Genomic DNA, 22,880 nt, shown 5'->3' on the forward strand with positions numbered 1-22,880 from the left:
GCCTGAACACTAATACATGAAAATAAGAATTTATTAAAGGAGAGAAATTAGAGGTAAATTGAATTTAAACATAGAGTTATACAAAGATTTTATGCATAGGCTTTTCCTTAATATGTTTTCCTTCTAGATCCAGTTAGCAGTGTATCTTCTATAGAATGATTTGATAGATGCTGAATAGGCACCTCTCCAAAAGAGCTTCACCAAAGCCTGAGGTTCATTTTTAATTATTTCTGGTTAAACTTGGTTTGAGAAAAACACAACTACTACTGGTTAAATTCTTTTTAAAGTAAATATTACTGGGAGGAGTAACATCTCACTTGCCATTATTAACTAAAAAATATGGTAGGGGAGGTTACAGGACAGGTCTTGAGTGAACTAGAACCAGATTGTCTTCTAGTCTTGTTCTTCAACATGTTGTATTCAAATCGTCAGCATCATATCATGAGGAATTTTGTTAGAAATGCAGAAACAGACCCTATCTCAGACCTGCTGGATTAAGTCTGCAGTTTAACAAGATCTAAGATGACTCCTATGCAACCTAAATTTTAGAAGTGCTGAGGAGGATTAAAGATGGCAGCGTGAGAGGTGAGACAGAGGCTTCCTTCTAAAACTGCATGTAATATGAAAATATAATTAATACAACAAATCCTGGTTGTATTGAGGGCTGTGCCAGACTGCATACACCTGGAGAAAAGAGCAGACCTCACAGAACAGGGTAATGTACCAAAGCTGTGTCCCAGAGGGACCCGAGCTCTTCCCCCATCCCAGCTCACCAGCAGAAGGAAGAGAAACTGAGCAGGGAGGAAGTGGGGGCCTGGAACTGCTGAATACCTACTCCGGAGATCTGCTCTGGGAGCACAAACCTACATTTTTGCTTTCATGATACTCTCGTAATTACGGGGTTGGAAAGCTAAGCAGGCAGAATTAATGGAGAGACTGAGATTCCAGCCACTTGTGGAAAGCAGGGATCCATATCCAGGTGCTCTGGGACAAAACCTTATACCTGTGTGCTCGGTCCACTGGTTCAGACAGTGGAGACAGGCACAGCAGCCGGGAAGCAGGAAACAGCGCGTTCCTCCCCGCAGGCACCAATACCACTCCCCTGTGGTGTTGACCCCCGACATTGATTTAGGGGCTGAGCACTTCCAGAGAGTAGAGCTTCTGGACACTAGACGGCGCCATATACAAATATGAAAAGCCAAAGGAACCTGGTCCAGAGTAAAATTATTAATACAACTCCCAAGAAAGATTTAAATGACATGGACCTTGGGAATTTGCTGAAAAGGAGTTCAAACTAAAAATCATTAACATGCTAATGGAGGTAGAGAAACATATTCAAGAACTCAGAAATGAATTCCGGTCAGATATCCAATCATTGAAGAACACAATGGAGGGTACTAAAAGCAGGTTGGATATGGTGGAGGAGATGATAAATGAAATAGAAACAAGAGAAGAGGAATTCAAAGAAGCTGAGGCACAGAGAGAAAAAAGGATCCCCAAGAATGAAAGAATACTGAGAGAGCTGTGTGACCAATCCAAACGGAAAAACATTCGCATTATAGGGGTACCAGCAGAAGAAGAAGAGAGAAAAAGGGATAGAAAATGTCTTTGATGTGGTAATTGTTGAAAACATCCCCAATCTGGGAAAGGAGATAGTCTCTCAGGCCATGGAGGTGCACAGATCTCCCCACACAAGGGACCCAAGGAAGACAACACCAAGACATATAGTAATTAAAATGGAAAATATCAAGGATAAAGACAGACTATTAAAAGCAGCCAGAGAGAGAAATAAGATCACATACAAAGGAAAACCCATCAGGCTAACATCAGACTTCTCAGCAGAAACTTGCAGGCCAGAAGAGAGTGGCATGATGTATTTAATGCAATGAAGCAGAAAGGCCTGGAACCAGGATTACTTTATCCAGCAAGGTTATCATTTAAATTTGAAGGAGGGATTAAACAATTTCCAGATAAGCAAAAGCTGAGAGAATTCACCTCCCACAAACCATCTCTACAGTCTATTTTGGAGGGACTGCTATAGAGGGAAGTGTTCCTAAGGTTTAATAGCTGTCACCTTATTAGGTGGAAATAAAAGCACAGTAAAGAAAGTAGAACATCTAATTACTAAGACAGAGAGGAAATAAAAGCACAGTAAAGAAAGTAGAACAGCTAATTATTAAGCAAATGCAAAATTAAATAAACTATTCCCAAAGTAAATCAAGGGATAGACAAAGAGTACAGAGTATGATACCTAATATATAAAGAGTGGAGGAGGAAGAAAAAGGAGAAAAAGAAAAGAACCCTTAGATTGTGTTTATAATAGCATATTAAGTGAGTTACGTTAGACTCTTAGAAAGTAAGGAAGTTAACTTTGAACCTTTGGTAACCACAAATCTAAAGCCTGCAATGGCAAAAAGTACATACCTATCGATAATCACCCTAAATGTAAATGGACTGAATGCACAAATCAAAAGACATAGAGTCACTGAATGGATAAAAAAAACAAGACCTATCTATATGCTGCCTATAAGAGACTCATCTTAAACCAAAAGACATACACAGTTTAAAGGGTAAGGGAAGAAAAAATATTTCACACAACTAATAGAGAGAAAAAAGCAGCTGTTGCAGTACTTGTATTAGACAAAATAGACTTCAAAACCAAGAAAGTCACAAGAGACAAAGAAGGATATTACATAATGATAAAGGGGTCAATCCAACAAGATGATTTAACCATTATAAATATCTATGCTCCCAACACAGGAGCACCTATATATGTGAAACAACTACTAACTGAATTAAAAAGGGAAATAAAATGCAATGCATTCATTCTAGGAGACTTCAACACTCCACTCACTCTGAAGGACAGGTCAACCAGACCGAAGATAAGTAAGGAGACACAGGCACTGAACGACACATTAGAACAGATGGACCTAACAGACATCTACAGAACTCTATACCCAAAAGCAGCAGAATAAACATTCTTCTCAAGTGCACATGGAACATTTTCAAGAATAGACCATATACTAGTCCACAAAAAGAGCCTCAGTAAATTAAATAAGGTTGAAATTGTACCACCCAGTTTCTCAGACCACAAAGGTATGAAACGAATATTAAATTACATAACGAAAATGAAAAATCCCACAAACACATGCAGGCTTCACAACATGCTCCTAAATAACCAATGGATCAATGACTGAATAAAAACAAAGATCAAGCAATGTATGGACACAAATTACAACAATAATTCAAAACTGCAAAATCTGTGGGACACAGCCAAGGCTGTGCTAAGAGGAAAGTATACTGCAATTCAGGCCTACCTCAGGAAAGAAGAACAATCACAAATAAGCAGTCTAAACTCACAATTAATGAAACTAGAAAAAGAAGAACAAATGAGGCCCAAAGTCAGTAGAAGGAGGGACATAATAAAGATTAGAGCAGAAATAAATAAAATCAAGAAGAATAAAACAATAGAAAGAATCAATGAAAGCAAGAGCAGGTTCTTTGAGAAAACAAACAAAATAGATAAACCCTTAGCCAGACTTATCAAGAAAAAAAGAGAGTCTACACACATAAACAGAATCAGAAATGAGAAAGGAAAAATCACTATGGACACCACAGAAATACAAAGAATTGTTAGAGAATACTATGAAAAATTATATGGTAACAAACTGGATAACCTAGAAGAAATGGACAACTTTCTAGAAAAATACGACCTTCCAAGGCTGACCAAGAAAGAAACAGAAAATCTGAACAGACCTATTACGAGCAATGAACCTGAACTCATAATCAAAAAACTACCTAAGAACAAAACCTCTGGAACAGATGGCTTCACTGCTGAATTGTATAAAACATTTAGTGAGGACCTAATACCCATCCTCCTTAAGGTTTTCCAAAGAGTAGAAGAAGAGGGAATACTTCCAAACTCATTCTATGAGGCCAGCATCACTCTAATACCAAAACCAGGTAAAGACACCACAAAAAAAGATAATTACAGACTCATATCCCTGATGAACATAGACGCAAAAATATTCAACAAAATATTAGCAAACCAAATTCAAAAATACATCAAAAAGGTCATCCATCATGATCAAGTAGGATTTATTCCAGGGATGCAAGGACAGTACAACATTCGAAAATCCATCAACATCATCCACCACATCAACAAAACAAGGACAAAAACCATATGATCATATAAACAGATGCTGAAAAAGAATTCAACAAAATTCAACATCCATTCATGATAAAAACTCTCAACAAAATGGCTATAGAGGACAAGTACCTCAACACAATAAAGGCCATATATGACAAACCCACAGCCAACATCATACTTAACAGCGAGAAGCTGAAAGCTTTTCCCCTAAGATCAAGAACAAGAGAAGGATGCCCACTTTCCCCACTTCTATTCAACATCGTACTGGAGGTCCTAAATACGGAATCAGACAACACAAAGAAATAAAAGGCATCCAGATTGGCAAGGAAGAAGTTAAACTGTCCCTGTTTGCAGATGACATGCTATTGTATATAAAAAAAACCCTAAAGAATCCACTCCACAACTAATAGATCTAATATCTGAATTTAGCAAAGTTGCAGGACACAAAATTAATACACAGAAATCTGTGGCATTCCTATACACTAACAAAGAACTAGCAGAGAGAGAAATCAGGAAAACAATTCCATTCACAGTTTATCAAAAAGAATAAAATACCTAGGAATAAGCCTAACCAAGGAAGTGAAAGACCTATACCCTGAAAACTACAAGACACTCTTAAGAGAAATTAAAGAAGATACCAATAAATGGAAACTCATTCTATGCTCATGGATAGGAAGAATTAATATTGTCAAAATGGTCATTCTGCCTAAAGCAATCTGTAGATTCAATGCAATTCCTATCAAAATGCAAAGAGCATTCTTCAATGAACTACAACAAATCATTCTGAAATTCATATGGAACCACAAAAGACCTCAAATAGCCAAAGCAATTCTGAGAAGGAAGAATAAAACTGGGGGCATTACACTCCCCAACTTCAAGCTCTACTACAAAGCCATAGTAATCAAGACAATTTGGTACTGGCACAAGAACAAACCCATAGACCAATGGAACAGACTAGAGAGCACTGAAATAAACCAACCATATATGGTCAATTAAGATACGATAAAGGAGCCATGGACATACAATGGGGAAATGACAGCCTCTTCAAACAGCTGGTGTTAGCAAAACTGGACAGCTACATGCAAGAGAATGAAACTGGATTATTGATTAACTCCATACACAAAAGACTCAAAATGTATTAAAGACTTTAATGTAATGCATGAAACCATAAAACTCTTAGAAGACAACATAGGCAAAATATCTCTTGAATATAAGCATGAGCAACTTCTTTCTGAATGCATCTCCTCAAGAAAGGGAAACAAAAGCAGAAGTGAACTCATGGGACTACATCAAATTAAAAAGTTTCTGTATGGCAAAGGACACCATCAACAGAACAAAGAGGCATCCTACACTATGGGAGAATATATTTGTAAATGACATATCTGACAAGGGGTTAACATCCAAAATATATAAAGAACTTAGATGCCTCAACACCCAAAAAGCAAATAACCTGATTAACAAATGGGCAGAGGATATGAAGAGACAGTCCTCCAAAGAAGAAATTCAGATGGCCAACAGACACATGAAAAGATGCTCCACATCATTAATCATCAGGGAAATGCAAATTAAAACCACAATGAGATATCACCTCACACCAGTAAGTATGGCCATCATTGAAAAGACTAAGAACAATAAATGCTGGCGAGGATGCGGAGAAAGGGGAACCCTCCTATACTGCTGGTGGGAATGTAAGCTAGTTCAACCATTGTGGAAAGCAATATGGAGGTTCCTCAAAAAACTAAAAATAGAAATACCATTTGACCCGGGAATCCCACTCCTTGGAACTTACCCACAGAATACAACTTCTCAGATTCAAAAAGACATATGCACCCCTATGTTTATCGCAGCACTTTTTACAATAGCCAAGATGTGGAAGCAACTTAAGTGTCCATCAGTAGACGAATGGATAAAGAAGTTGTGGTACATATACACAGTGGAATACTATTCAGCCATAAGAAAGAAACAAATCCTACCATTTGCAACAACATGGATGGAACTGGAGGACATTATGCTCAGTGAAATAAGCCAGGCAGAGAAAGACAAATGCCAAATGATTTCCCTCATTTGTGGAGTATAACAATGAAGCAAAACTGAAGGAACAAAATAGCAGCAGACTCAGAGACTCCAAGAATAAACTAGTGGTTACCAAAGGGGAGGGGTGTGGGAGGGCAGGTGGGGAGGGAGGGAGAAGGGGATTGAGGGGTATTATGTTTACTACACATGGTATGGGGCATCATGGGGAGAACAGTATAGCACAGAGAAGGCACGTAGTGGATCTGTGGTATCTTACTACACTGATGGACAGTGACTGCATTGGGGTATTGGTGGGGACTTGATAATATGAGTAAATGTAGTAACCACTTTGTTTTTCATGTGAAACCTTCATAAGAGTGTATATCAATCATACCTTAATAAAATAAATTTAAAAAAAAAGAAGTGCTGGAGTACTGGTTTTCAAACTTTTGCCCATGTTGAAATCATCTGGAGGGCTTATTTAAATGTCAATCCCTGAGCTCTAGGGTGAGGCAGGAGCATTTGCAATTCTCATGACTTATCATGTGAGGCTTATGTTGTTGGTCCAGGGATCACATCTTAAGAACAACTGCTCTGAAGCATCAATCAGGCCATGCTGGAGAAGGCAGGCTAGTAGAAATTCAGAATCTTGAGCCTCACCTCAGATCTGCTGAGTCAGACATCTTTGTTATGATGCTATCCATTGTATCTGAGAACATGGATGGGGTGCCTTTCCATTTATTTTCCATTTATTCAAGGCTGCCTTGTCCTTTGGGAATATTTTATAGTTTTCCTCACATGAGTTTTGCAAGTTTTGTATATTTGTAGGTATTCTTCTTTGCTTCTATTTTATATGGTTTCTTTTTTCCATTATATTTCTAAGAGATGGTTATTTGAGTACATGAAAAAGCTATTACTTTATGTATATAAGTTTTATACTTCTCTACTTTTCATTTACTGTTTTATTCTTTGTTGGGCTTTTCAGAATTAGAAAACCACCATTTTTCAAACTCTAGTGATGTAATGTATCTGGGCAATAAATAATGAATTCTAAACTACCAGGTGAAAGCATGCTGGGGTAAGGACTATGCAATTGGAAGCCATTCATCCATCTTATCATCCCTAAAAATGGACAAATACTATGTGCCTCCTAATGTTATGCAGTGAAAGAGTAAGTGCATGGTACCACCTATAAAATATTGTTTCCTAAAAAATTGAATATGAATCTAACCAAGACCTTAGACTAAAGAACTAGCTTCCAGGAAACACAGGCAAAATAATAATTTAATTAGCATCATGAGGAAGCAATCAAATAAACCGAGAATATAAGACATTCTATTTGACATATGACATAGTGTTGCACAGACCAATGACATTATAAAAGGAAGAATAAGAACTGCATAAGAGATACAGTAAACAGAAACAACATGTGGGCCTTACTTGCATCCTGTTTCAAACAACCAACTACAACAGGATATTTCTGAGATCATTAGGGTAATACGGATGGGTATAAAATGGATATTAGATGATTACAGGGAATTTTTCATTTTGTTTTTCATGATAATACTGTGGTGATTTATGTTTTTTAAAAAGTCCTTGTCAGTTACATACCAAAATATTTATGTTATTCTAGTCTGGAATAATAATGTGTAAAATTTTCTTCAAAGTATTTCAGAACAAAAGGGAGAGCTGAAAAATGAAACAAGATATGCAAAATATTGATAATGATTAAAGCTGAATAATAGGTACATGGGATTTATTACATATTAGTTTTATATTTTTGTACGTTTGAAAGCTTTCATAATAGTTTTTCAAGGAAATAAATTGTACACGCTCCTCAGTTCTTTTGCTGAAGTTTAGTCAATCAACTCCTGCTTGCCTGGAGTTTACCTTCTAGTATTCTCAGAAAACGTTCTCAGGAATACTATTCCCTGAATTTCTGTATTCAAAGTATTAGTCTGTTCTCTATTTGAAGGACAGCTTAGCTGTTTCACACTTTCACTACTTGAGTATATTTTGTGTTACTCCATTGCTTTCTGTCATTAAATGTTGCTAAGGAAATACTAGATGCCATCTTGATTTATTACTAACACGATGTTTTTGCTGTATCCTCACAGGATTATTCTTTATAGTTAAAGTCCAATAATATTACTATATATGCCTTAAGATAGAACTACTGGGTCAATTTTCTCTGCAAAAGTTATATTTTCATTATGGAGAAACATTTTCTTTAGTTTCAAAATAATGGAGTTTGTGAGTTTCCCCTTCATCACCTTATTGCTGTATATGATTTTCAAGAAACATTATGGTTTCAGATTCAGAACTAAGTCACTGCTATGTTCCTATAGGAATTTCATTGATTTAATAATCTTTTTAACAAACTAAGTGAATCTTGTGGCCTTAATTCTTGTTTCAACTAAGCCCACCCTCTCTCCCTCTTGTCACTCCTCTGCAACCCTTCATTCTGCCATGCAACCAGCATAGACTTAACACTTGGCTTTTTGATATTTGCAGCCCCTGACCTATGAGGTAAATAGCAAGGAGCAGTGGATCTGTATGTGGATGTCTTATGTGGCTGCCACAAGGATGAAGATTTTTCTCCTTTTTTTGGTTGCTGCCTTGATTCATCTTACATCCATCACTGCCCAAAATTTCCAAGGCACCCTAGACTGCCCTTAGAAGCTAGAACAAGGAAGGATCTAGCTCCAGTTCTAATAATTTATAGAAGTGGCTTCTGACTAAACCTTAATGCTGCCCTAAATGTGTCCTGGGATGTATGAGATTTTAGGACAGGCCAGATGGTAAGCTGAACTGCTGAGGCTGGAGCTTTGAGCACAGAAGGAAACCCCACAAGGAGGCTTACATTACTTGTAGGCAAGGCAAGTGTCAGTGGCTTTGTACTTATAATTATTTGAGTAGGATTTTGATCAAGGGTGTTAGGTTAGGGGTTGGAACATACTTATTACATACATAAAATGTCATATTTGAGACAGGAGGGAACTTCAAATAATATTTCCATTGTTCAGTTGTTTGTTAATATTGATTTATGCAGAAAGAATACCTGTCTAGCGATAAGAGACATCATATTTTACATTTTGCTTCTCCAGTAAAGAGGAAAGACAGAATGAACATTTATTGAATACCTATTATGTGCTGGATACTTTACATATGATTTCTATTTAACATTTCACAAGTATACTGGGGAGTATTATTGTTTCTATTTTTATGAATAACACTAAAGTGTAAAATTTTTAAGTCACAGATAAGAGAGATAGAGCCTAAATCTGGACCTGAATTTGTCTGACTCTTAACTTCCACCACACAAACGCGGCCTCATGTTGGTGGAATCTCAAGTAGTCATTTAATGTTTAAAAGAATGTTCCCTCATTTGTAAAATTAGAGTGTTGGATAAGTACACCCTAGAGTTTCTTTCTGTCATCCTAAATTTTACAACTAACAGGATGTGAATTCCCAGCCAACTGGCTTTTTAGTATACTCTTGGGAATTGATATCTATTTCCAGCTTTTCTGGTCTCTGTCAGGGCCGCTGGCCTCTTTCCCATTCTGCACAGCTTTTTAACCATGGGTTTCAAGATATTTGGTACAGTTATGATCAAATTATGCTGCTCATCAGTAAGGTCAACTTCCAAATTTATTTCTTAGATAAATATGACAATTGATAAAGAAGGAATTTTCAACTATGAAAAGTTCATAGAAGATTAAGAGTAGTCTCCAAACTTTAATTTTTATGTCTTTTAGAGCCCATTTTTCTGTCTGCATTACTGTGTTTTTGTAGTTTTTGATTTCCTGACCTACAGCCTCACCAATGCCAGAGAAAAATCCTTAAAAATCTTAAATTGTATGAAAACTGAGATTAAAATGGGGAAAATGATTTATTTTAATTAATTCAGCAAATCACATTCTCTAGATCATTTCAAAGAATAGGATAAAGTAAGAAAAGTATGAACTCAAGTGATAGTAATTTTGCTTAAAAAGAATACCTCTAAATACGTGCATCCTTTTTCAGAGCACATGATCTATAAAATGGTTATTAGTTGCATTGTAACATCTTATTCCTAGATTTTTACATAAAGGGATGGGCTTCTGCAATAAAAATGATTGCTAATGGTATTAGTAGAACATGATTATTTCTCCCAGGGGTTTTGTTGGTATTTGTGTCATGGGAGAAATAGTAATATATGAAGAATAGTAATTCGTGTTGTAAATGGCTTGCTTCCTTAAACAACTGGTGAATTATAATAGAATTTCCCTGATGCTATATATGCAGTAAATCAGTTAAAAGAAATATACAGTTACAAACTAGTGTTTCATTAGTTTCCATTTTCTTTGGAGCAAATGTCTTGGAAGACACAGTTTCTCTCCCTTTCTCCTCCCCAAGAGATAAACTCATCATACCATTGGTGGGCTGAGCTCTGTTTCCATCAGGACTATCTTTATTATGTCTCTCTGGTGTTTTCCATTTCTTTTGCAGTGACAATTTTATTTGAAACCCAAGAGATAAAGTGAGAGGTAGTCCTGGAAGAATTTGGATGGAGGTCTAGAGGCATGGAGGCTCTCACATGTCCCTGGCCTCTAAGAAATCACCCTGGAGCACCAAGGAACAGTCTGAAGGATTTCCTCTAAAGCAGTGGATGCCCAACAAGATAACTTGGGGAGCTGATACCTGGACCTTATTTCCAGAGACCATGATTTATTGGTTAAAAGTAGGGCCTGCTCATTAGGCTTTTGGGGAAAAAGCCCCAGGTGATTCTGTGGAGCAGTAAGAATTGATAACCATTCCCCTGAGCAACATTGAAAGATCAGAGCAAGGCTGCACAAAATCTTACTTTGGACACAAACTAAGAACCACACCAAGCAGGGATGAATCACACCATGGCTTGCCTCCCCAGTGGGTCCCTGAATCCTCAGGCCAGGACAGATCCTGCTTCAGCCCTTGGGGTTTTGTTTCCTAGAGTTTCCCTTTATAGTTTTCATCCGCTGGTAAAGAATTTCATGTAAGCAGTTACATTGATAGAATGTTGCCAACACTTACTGTTTTCCATCCATACTTTTAGGTCTAGTTAAGTCAGTCACAGGAATTTCATCTAAAAAAGTTAAGCTTTAAAAATAAAACCAAGAATCTCCAAAGGAAAGTTAGGACAGCCTAGATTTGTATGTGTTGAGATTTCTGGAAGATTAAAAACTCCCCACTAGAACGTCTTTGGTAATAGTGCAGGGAGACGAGACAGCTAGATAAAGACAGATTTCCTGTAAGAACTGATCATAAACAGAAGAGAAAGATGAACATTCATAAGTGAGAGGAAATAACTTACAGAATTTAGTGAGAATATAGAGCCTTAAGATACTTCTCTGTGACAAAAGGAAAAATAATGTTGTGCAAAGGTAGTCAAAATAAAGGTTTAAGGGTAATTTTCCTACAGGTGCCTTGCCTTCATATTGGAACAGTCATAGTAATTGACGTGGTCTTCTAGGGTAGATGCAATCATTCCACACACCCCACAGACATTGTAGCTATGCACACATGCTTTTCCACAAAAGAAAACATCCTATGCTTTTCTTTTCTCACCCCTCCCAGGAGTAAAAGGGGAATAGATCAAGTGTGTGAGTGTTTATATAAGACAGTTCTTGCCTATTCAGAGAGAGAATAAAGTCTAAATTGTTATGTTTGTTTAAACAAAAACAAGTTTCTTATTTTTAATAATCCATCTGCTATATTTCTGGCTGATGGTAAAAATTCTCAAAATGTTTTTGAGTTCCTTTTGGTGTTAACATTCACCATGTTTTAAATATTGAGAATTTTATGACTATAAAGGATTTTTCTTTTGATTTAATTTTTTTCTATTTCCTTCTTCCCTGCTCAAAAATGTTATTAAGTAGGAAAATGGTCTGTTATTCAACTAACTGTAAGGCCTGCCTTCTCTGGAATGCTGTGTGGTGTTGTGCTGTGACTTCCATGGAATTTAGTCCCGTTTATCAAGGGCTCCCACTTATTTTAATACCATATGTTGGAAAAAGTGAAAAACAGAAAGCAGTTCGATAGGTCCCTACCAGTAAATTGCCAGTTGGCCATCGAGAAATAGTAATTAATAGCAAAGAGAGATGTTTTATATAGACTTAATCTGATTTGCTTCCATTGTTCTGTTGAGGGATGAATAGAAGCAGTAATCCTGTGAAGGTGTTGAGATGAGGCCCATTGGGTGCTTGAGCCCTGGGATCCGCTTGCCTGCACTGCCGTGAGAGCTGCTCTCTGTGACCTGGTGTCCAGCTGCCACCTTGTTGCTTGTGAACCTGCACTGTTCACATCTGCCCAGACTGTCGGGACTAACTACTGAGCCTTTCATGAGGCTCCTATCCTGGCTGCTCCAGCCTCCCTGCACAAGTCACCTGGTAAGGGATGGGCTGCTCTCAAACCCAGCCTAGACTCTGAGGCCTCTGCCATTCCAGCACCTCAGTTGCTGCTGCAGTCTTTTGGATTGGGCATGAGTGGCACATTACGGTAATGGCTAAATTCTCAAATGTCTATTCACAAATTAGGATAAAACAGTGGCAAGGTGTCTAGGTATTTTACCATAGAGGAATCTTCGTGACTGAGTTACAGCTGTTGGCTGGCTGGTGGCAGGTGAAATGAGTGGTAGCCGCCCAGCTCGGGCTCCCTGCGCCCCACCCTGCACCATAAGGATCTCCCCGCAGGTTATCTTGGGTACAGCCCTGAGCTGCTGCAGGTGCATTAAATTTGAGCTGAGTGGAAGGTACCTTCCCTTAGATTCTGTGTGGGGAGCCCAGAGCCTCTCCAGATCCAGGAGGGCAAAAGGCTGAGCCAGGGCATGTTATCACTAGGTGAGGCTGACCCCTTGGCAGGGGCAGTGATGTGCTCCCAGCTCTGATGAGGTGAAAGCATGAATGAGTCACCTTTTAAGATCATCAGCAAAAAACAGTCACCCACATCAGTGAGAGATTTTGACAAGCACACGGGTTGCCTAGTAGTAAAAAGACTTCAGGTCTTCCTCTATTTTGTGCCATTCAGGCTGCACTTCATAGTCTGTCCCTTAAAGTAAGTTGTGTTGTAAGAGGAAAGGGTGTGTGCATCTTTTGTCTTTGTGTGGGGGGTGAGGTGAAAGGGGTAGGGAATAGAGGCAACTTTAAAATTGGGACTTAAATTTTCTTAAAGAAAGAAAATTCAAAGGACAGGGAAAAAAGCCTCTTCATTTTGTTCATATAATTATGATGCGACACAATTCCTGTGTTGTACATTGTACTGAGTGCATTACATTTAGGCTTATACACAGAATTGTAAAATACGGTGACATTTAAGGAAAGTGTTTTTTAAATGTACATTGTTTAGGAAATGAAAGAATCAAGATGTAATCAGAAAGAAGAAAGAAGGGAAAGTAAAATACAGAAGCATAAGGAATTAAACTGTTTTGTTTTCAAGAGAAAGGAAAAACCTAAGACACGCTGATGCCTCTGACTGGAATAGCCTGGCTCAAGGTGGCACTTCGGCTGGGCAGGTTTCCTCTTCACATAAAAAATCAGGTCAATCTCTGGTAACATTCTCTCAGAAAACACAAAATGCCAAGAGAAAGGACTGAAAAAAATTTAGAAAAAGAAACAAAAGCAAAATCCCCATAGGATTAAAAGACCAAAGGAAACTTTTTGATTGGTTCCTCTATAAGAAATTCAAAAGAAAACCTAATACTATCCACTGTAATACATCATTTTTCTTAGGAGAATTTGGTTATCTCCCTTCCACCAATGTGTCCCTCTCAGCAGACTGTTCTGAGAACTGTCTGTTCTACTGTTGCTAATGGTCTAAAATATTTACTTTCTACTGACAGTGTGGTCCCATTTAGACTGCTTCTTAGGGGAAACATTTTTTTTCTAAAGGTTTGCTTACTTGATTATAATCTGCGAAATGCATACCAAAGACAATTCCCTCTACTTCAGTACCTTGTAGTTAGCATGCTAAGTGGAGCTTCCTACACTATTCTGTACAGGAACCTAGCCTCTGAAAACCACACACCAGCACTGGAAAGATGATAATGTGAGCAGAGGGTTCCTAGGTAAAGTAAGACTCATAAGTTACTGTTACTAATTTCTTAGACAGGAAGAATGAGGTCTTTACCAATTTCTTTGCCCCATTTTGGGAAATCTCAGAGTGTTTTTCATACCAAATGCCCTTCCTGAGGCGGTTCCTGTGATGACCAGCCTCTGTGGCTCTTTGCCCTGCCCTTCTGACCACACGTAATGGACTAGGATGGGCATTTGCGAGCTCGAGCAGTCTGTCCATGGTTTGGCTGTGGGCCTAGAAAGCTCTACCCAACAGAGGGCAAGTGATGACTGGGCAGGTTAAAGACTCTCTATTTGGGACTCTAAATATGAGATACACAGAGAGAGTCTGTTTGGGTGAATGGGCAGAAGACAAGATACCTGGAAAAAGAGGTTAAGCGGAAGCAATAAGGCAGCAAAAACTGTGAGGGAGCAGAATCATTGACAGGAAGAGAAGATAAAGAAGAATAAAAATATATTAGCAGGTAGCTACTAAAGCAGAATAAGCAGAGAATAAGTGAGTCACCAAAATGATGGAGGACTGAAGTAAGGAACACTAATGGCTGCTACTGAGATGACAAGACAGACTGAAGGATTTTCCAATTTTTGTTCTTCTATGAGTCTTAGCTGTTGTGTCCCAGAATATCCTTACAATAAACCCCTAGGACTTGACATAATATAATACCAGCAATGCAAAGGAGTCTACCTAAAACAATTTGGCTCCATGATGAATTTTAGGATATATTTCAAATATTTTCCATAATACATAGAAATGATTTATTTAAATAATCAACTTTATCTCTAACTTCTCCTAATAATAAAACTTTATTACAAATGTGTTTGGAAAGCATGAAGTACATTTTTGTGTAACTAAAGAGATACTTGAGATACTTTTTAGAACAGAGATAGGTACAATTGTATTTTCTATTTGCTCTTATTGTAAACTGGAAAAGATAGATGCCTGTTAAGTAAGTTAAGCAAAATGTTACATCTAGTGATTTGGTTACCTGTTTAATGCTTACTTTTTGTAATCATAATTGATCTCAGTGTAACAAGAATGAAACTCCCTCTTCTGGAACCTTCTACACTTACTTACATAGTGGGATAAAATAAACATTTCAATAAAAGTATCAAGATGAATTCACTGTCGATTACTTAAAGAGAATCAGCTTTTTTCCTGTCCAAGATCCTACTGCAGTTCAAATCCTGTTAACTGAGGGTTTGTTATTGAGAGCAACTAAACAGCTCTGAAGCACTGGATTTTCAATGTAGTGAATATTGCTTGAAATAAGGTGGCTTCTGCAGGTGACAGGAGTGAGGATGGGTGAAGGGACAGAAGTCTTTAATTTGGAGATTAATGTGGGCCCTGCCCTTTTCTGGACAGAACAGGAGGAGCAACAGTGTCTAGATATGTGACAAGATTTTCAAAAATTTTCTAAATCCACTTTAGCAATGGCTAATAAATGTGCCAGCATGCTGGTTTGCCATGGTATGGTGGGCCATACTCCAAGAATGCCTGAACTGTTCCTCCTCTTAAAAGCTTACAGATGTGATGGGGAAATGAAATTTCCCCAGAATGAAAGATAACTTCACTGGATAATAAAGTATGAAATCAAACAAAGTTTATGTACATTACCGTAACCTGAAAGAAACACATATTTTTTCCATTCTTTGTAAAACACTTTTGCTCTAATTAGGTGAAGAATAGAAGAATATACAAAAGAAGAGGGTCAAGATCAAATCCTTGGAAGATCAACAGGCACAAAACACAGTGAAATTTTCTTAATCTTGAACGTTAAACTAAAATGCAGACTTGTGTTGCTCTATTTTGAAAATAACCATGTTCTAAACAGGGTTAATTATGAGTTCCCTTACCTTCCCAAGGTTATTCTGTCATGTTAACTTACTCATCTCAATGCTGCAACTCCTGTCGTCTCCTATAATGCAAACTAAGTTTCGCCCTTTGGCACATCAAGACGCATCGATATTTTGAAAATGGACCAGGTCAACTTAAGGCTGTAAATCTAAGCCTCAGCTCCAGCTACACCTTTCAGGTAGGTAGCAGCGTAAGTGCCAATCTGCCATTGTACCTCATATCTCACGTCTTGGACAGCCAGGGAAGAGAGCACAATCTTCTGGTCAGCCGTGTTCTGGGGTTCCTGCCCCATAGTGTCATTTAATAGCTCCTCTAACAGTAATAAAGTAGATTTAATAGCTATAGGGGAGAGCACATGGATTTGGTTATATAGAAATTCATAGACAAAGAGTGAGACTGTATTTAATAAATCTCAGTATTTAACAGAAAGAAGAAAGGTTTGCATATTGAGAATTGTGTTCTTCAGTCTATTTTGCATCTTCAGCTGCAGGAAGTTGACACCAGCCTGCTAAGAAGAGAATGCAGCATCTCTTGCCACATCTCCTTTCGACCAGACAGCTGAGCTGCCCTTAGAGCTAAGACACTTCCTGTGTGGACATGCAGTTTGGATAGGGTCAAACATGAGGCTATCGAAGTAGTAAAATATAGCCACAGAAATGTAAGTAACAATCACAGTGGCTCATGCCTTCTGTGCTGGTTGTTGGATTCTTGCCTTTCAGCCCCAAACCCACTCTGCATTGTGCTGCTTGTGATGTTGGAGGTGGATCTTGCAAACATTTCTCCTTTGCCAGTAGAAGGCTCTGTAGGTACACAGCAGGAAGAAGGGACTTCTCTTCCTGACTCTAATGTGCCTTTTCTTGGTTTGCTCTTGCTGGAAATGGTGTCTTGTGGTGTGTGGGATACCCTGAGGTGCTCAATTCCCAGCAATATATTGGGTTCCAATTTTTTAACTTGCTAGTTCTCACTCACTGCCAGCTTCAGCCCACATACACTCCAGTGGAGTTTCCTGCTTATCAATTTTAATCCATAATTCACTCCCCACCAGTCTCAGTCTAGAAGGGGCCTTTTCTACCATTCATAGGCTACAATCACAAGTCTTCAGAGATGTTTGAACCCCAGCCTTGGGAAGAGGGAACTCCCTTTAAAATGTTCACTACCTTTGGGTATTTTCCCTTAGTGACAGGGTATCGAGTATGTTTTCTTTGTAGCTAACCCTCTGTAAATAATTCATAATGTTTTATTAAACCTTCCTTGCTGAATGATTGTGTGGTTTCTATCTCCTGATCAGGCTCTTATTGATTCACCTTCCAAGCCATGGCACATCTTTCTGAAAATGTCTATTAATGGGTCAGATTTTGTTGTCCCTGTGGAAGTATCAAATCAGTGCTTCTGAGTACAAATCTGTATGAAAGATTGCAATTCTATGGCCATTCGAAAGTGACTTAGGAGTTTTATGGCTCAAAATATTGGAATTCCTTGTAGATTTACCATGGCAGTTTTGTCCATTCACATTAGAAGCAGGATAAAAGAAATATGACTGCATGATTTGCTGGAATCCTTTTCTGTAGACTCAACTGTAATTTTAAATGGATCATTCCATTATAATTTAAAAATCCAGTTAAAAGACCCTCTGCCTTTTAAATTCCTTCCTACATTACATTCCTAAATCTTTTGCCCTAGAACTCATGCTCATCGCCTTCACTGTTTAGATTTTCTTCCCCGTTTTAAGCATCCTCATTTATATTGCCTTCTATGAACATTTCCTTTCAATTATTTCACTGACTTTATATCACTCACCAAAAAGAAACTTTGTTCACATTATTTAAGTAAAATTTCAATTTATACCATTTAAAGAAAAAGATCTCATTTTTGCTTTCCAGAATTTCCAATAAGTGCCATATATTGGGTTCCAATTTTTTAACTTAAGTATCAGAATTTCAAGTTTTACAAGTCTTCTCATATTTTTATATATTCTATACTGTATTTTTCTCTATTTAAGAATTTCATTTTATTGTAGCAACACCAGTGATGTGCTATTTATACAGAAAAATGATAAATTCCTTCTATACACCTCAGAGCAACCATCATAATGACACTGACATGCCAGTGAAAAGCTTTCCCAACTTTCATGAGCAGAGTTTGTGGTAGGCCAAGCAGCTGTGAACAATACTAGTAACTAGAAGGTATGGATATTTTGAGGAAGGCTTTGAAAGCCAAACTTGCCACCCTCAGCTATTTATGATTACAGTTCTGTGACCAGATTTTAGCTAGGGAAAGCAATATATGAAATACAGGAAACTACAACTGAAGGAGTTCTCATATTTCAGATTTAGATACAGAAACTGAGGTTCAGACAGGCTAAATGGATTGCTCAAGGTCACACAATGGGAAGGATGTAGACTCTTACCTTTTAATCTCAATTACATTTGACTTGGTTGGACTATTGCTCTGAATCTGGTAAGGATCAGAGCTCCTTGTGTTTAAATTACTTTTAAAAGGCAACATTATAATATTTCTTGTCAAGTTATGATCATCTTTATGACCATCTTAATTTTAAAGATCGTTTGTCTCTAGTTAGCTTCTCCTAATAATAAAACTTATATCATTAATGTGTTTGGAAACCATGAGATACACTTTTGTGTAACTAAGGAGGTGTTTTTTAGACCTTAGACAACAGAGAGGTATAGTTACATTTCCTATTTGCCCTTATAATAAACTGAAAGAGATTTATGCTTGTTAAGTTATGGTTAAACTTTCTAGTACTTCATTGCTATGAAGTACTTCATTGCTAAATCAGTTATGGTAACTTTATTATTTCAAATTCCATGTTTTCATTTTTTTCAGAACAATGATAATAACAGGAGAAAACCTTCAAAGGTAAATTTTAAAAAAAAACAGTTTTTGGACAAAGCATTGGAATTAAGTCAGAAGAATTAAATTCTAAGCTGGCTTTTCTTACTATGTGACATGCTGACATCAAAGCCTCATTCAGTGAAATGGGGCTAATGATAGATGCCTTTTTCATATCACAAGGTCCTTGTAAGGAAAAGTAGATAATAGGTGGGAATTACTTTGAGGTTTTCTGGAGAAAATATCTGTATTACTTAAAGCTTTTCAATATCATGTTATAATGCTGCTAACAATTTTTATAAATTATGTCCTATTTACAATTTAGGCATCACCCAAAAAGTGGACTTGTATAAAATAGATTCACATTTTAAAAATGGATACATTTTAATGTTGCAGAAATATGAGTTTAGAATTAGTCTGTCATTTTTCTTTTATAGAAAACGTAAGATCTGACTAAAGATCTTTGATTAATGATTTGGCTTCTGTCATGGGATTTCTCTTCAGACCACTAGATGGTGCAATTTGTAGTCTAAACCTTGTCAAAAGAATTTTGTCAGAAGCACAGTAATAGAGACCGGCTTTTGGAAAAGGCAAAGTGAGGGAAACAATTTGGAATAGTTCTTAATACCTAAAGAATGTTATTAATGCCTGGGGATACATAACCATCTCCTCTCAGAAGAAGAGCAGCGTAGAGCATCAGTTCAGGCAACTGTTCCTATGTCAGTCTTTCAATAGGTTTCTTCAGCTAATCAATTCTCCTCAAATTCTTTCTCTATTTCCCTCTCTTTCCTTCTCTGGAATCAGGGCAGAGGTCAGGAGCTCTGGGGAAGCCACGGTACAAAGGTGCTGAGCACCTGAGAGGCGTGGTGATGGCACTCTGTGTAAGTGCCTGGTCTGAGGGGGCAGCCAAACAAAAGTCACAACCATTAGAGCCCGGCTCTGTTCCTGACCCTGCTATGCTCTACGGGCAGCATGTGACTATGGTAAACTTCCTCTGACTTTGCCCTATTTATTTATAAATCTGACTCTGTAACATTTGACTCCTCTTCCCCTGAGAGAGCTTACAAGGATTAATGAGATAATGGTGCAAAAGCTAGGACTTTTAACGAAAACTGCTACTTATAAGCAAAGCATCAGTGGGTGAGTACATAACTAAAGTCGGATATTAAAATGCTCCTGAATTGGGTGACATCATGCTAACACGTAAAAGAACATTTTTCAGAAGTGAATATGATTACGAGGGAGGAAATCAGGCCTTTGAATAAAAATGCAAAGTCCAGGAGGCAACCCCTCTGCACAAGAGGAGGCTGATGAAAAAGTCTCTTCACTGACAAGAAGGAATCTTGCATGGGAGTGGGAGTAGGAGTGAATCTTTTCCAATTCCTTAGGACAGGAGGAGCAGACAAGAATGTACATGATGTCAGAAAGGTCAGAAAGACACGAAAAGTTTAGAGAAGAGGTCTTGGAAAGTGGATGTTGTACATGTTCTTAGCTTTATATCAAACAGACCTGTTTCTTTTATACTTTTTTTATCGTGGTAAGAACATTTAATATGAGGCCTCCTCTTTTAACACATTTTTAAGTGTACATTATTGTTGATTATAGGTACAACATTGTACAAAGACCTCTAGAGTTCATTCTTGCTTCACTGAAGATAAAACTTCATGTTCATTCATTAACTCCCCATTTCCTCCTCTTCCCACTTTACAAAATCAACACACATACAGTGAAGAATCTGGGAATCCCTGCTGGATTTATTGAACATTATTTAATCAATGGAAGAGAAAACCAAGTGAAATTTCCATGGGGAAAAAAAAAAATCCCAACAACTTCCAAACATATTATAGGGAGGCTGAGAGGCAGCTAGTAAACTCACAAATACACATATTGGTTTTCCAAGTGTCCAACAAAGGGCTTAAACTATGGCATTAAGTATGGCAGTGGGGAAGGGATTGCCTCCCTGTCGTGTATGGCAATGGGAACCTTAATAGGTCAGTTATGAGAACCTGGAGACAGTATACCTGGACCTCATAAACATCTCGTGTCCAAGCACACTGTCCAGGTCTCCCACAAGTGGGCAACACTAGGTTAATAACCATAGGTCTGCAAATTAAAGGAATTCTGGCTAAGGATGCATTTCCTGATCTCATATTTAAGGAATTTGAGCTGCTCCCAGATGATTCCAAGTTGTCTCTCATGTATCAGGGCTGTGAAGGTTTTTAGAGTACCTACATTTACAGGAAGCTTTATTTTTCTCTTGGGAAAACATTGCTCTGAGAATGAAATGGCTACAACAATATTCTCTGTAACAGCCAAACACTACCTCCTTCCATGTGCTGAAAATGATTATATAAAGAAATTGGTTTGGGACATGCATGTTACAGGGTTGCCCTATTACATTCCCCTTCTGTTTACCTCCTCAAAACATTTTCCCTGGTGTGGGACATATACTCCACACACACAATGTGGTCAGAAAAATCTATAGATGCCTAAATGCCTGGAGGCATTTACCTTTGTTCACAATAGCTTTATTTCTGTGCTGAAATAAAATGCTTTTCAATCAGAATCCTCTCTCTCAGCACCTAATAAAGAATCCAGATGGAACCTGTTCTATCAGAGCAGAAAACCACCAAACTCAAGATAAATAAAATATTTTCAAAACATAGTGATAGAACTAAAAGTGCATTTACCTGGGCAATTATGTCTGTAATTTCTGAGTAACTATGGCATCTTCTCACGCAAGATCGAGCTAAAAAGTCTTCCACCAGTCGTGTTCCAATGCCATATCCCCTGTGGATCAAGAAAAAAGTGTGGTCTGAAAATAAATTATTAGTGAAGTCTATCAGTGTTAAAGAATAATCTGTTTAGCACTTGCAGATGTGGTTAACAAAGTAAACTAAACTTGACAAATCGAACAGCTATTTGGCAGCTGGCTCCTTATTTGTCCTATAGACCACAGAAGGAGAGAACAAACTCATCCAGGGAATACTAGTTTCCTATAAGCAGAAGAGTCAGAGGAGTCAAGGCTGGCCCAAATGCGGCAGTGTAAATTCTAGGCTGGTATCATAGACTAATGTTCCTTATTGACAATTAACTTTCTCATCATTAGCTGTTGGCAGAAACAGAATGAGGGTCTAGCTAACTTGCTGTCTGCTACAAGTGCACTACCTGGATGCTTATTCTTCTCTTAACATAGTCACCATGGTAGAGGGGCAGGCATGTTTGGAATGGGTGCTGGAAGGAGGGGAAGAGGGAACAGAGAAATGAATTTTTGTTGCCAGTGCAGTTTTCAGTAGTTAGAACTCTGATGCTTAGTGAAAAAAAAAAAAAGGAAAAGGTGAGTCTCAGAAAATTCACTTTTCATTCCTAGGAAACTGAATCTATAGGACCTGGGAAAATGTATTTGTATTATTCTTTAGCTCCACCTCACAGCGAATAGCTTGAGTCATAACTGAAATATAATTCTGAAAGCATTTTACTGAGATGTGATAACCCAATTAAGTATGTGGCTAGGATGGCTGAGGAGACACCTTGAACAAAACAAACATAGAACTTCCCATCTAGCTTAGGAAATCTGACCTTGCTGTGGGAAATAAAATGGAATAGGATCGCTTTTGCCAAATGACTGGCACAAAATTTCACAGCCGCATATACATAAGCAAGTGAAATGATTTGAACTGAGTGACACAAGGCCCAACAAGGTAAAACAGCAAGTTTGTAGAGCCAGTATTTGTCCAAAGGGACTAAAAAGGGGGAGATACTTGGTGACTGGGTTGTTGGCGGGAGATAGAGTTGATGTCAGAGTGAAACTAACTCATTCACTTTATGAGATATTCTATTTATAATTCTCAGTGGATAGAAATATTCAGTTTAGCTTACTGGCCTTTCAAGAAAAATGTCTTGTGACTCTAGCCAGGAAATTCAC

General features: G+C 37.8%; 1 protein-coding gene across 1 annotated transcript in view; it reads right to left on the bottom strand.

Moving 5' to 3' along the window:
• The window catches only part of TRAPPC3L (trafficking protein particle complex subunit 3L), a 43,709-nt gene that overhangs the window by 14,773 nt on the left and 6,056 nt on the right, over positions 1-22,880 (bottom strand). Inside the window, exon 3 of the mRNA XM_017653498.3 lies at positions 21,646-21,745. Within this exon, the coding sequence (XP_017508987.1) occupies positions 21,646-21,745 (100 nt within the window). The remainder of the gene's footprint in view (positions 1-21,645; positions 21,746-22,880) is intronic.

This window comes from Manis javanica, chromosome 13 (genome assembly GCF_040802235.1).
Source record: "Manis javanica isolate MJ-LG chromosome 13, MJ_LKY, whole genome shotgun sequence".
Taxonomy (NCBI): domain Eukaryota; kingdom Metazoa; phylum Chordata; class Mammalia; order Pholidota; family Manidae; genus Manis; species Manis javanica.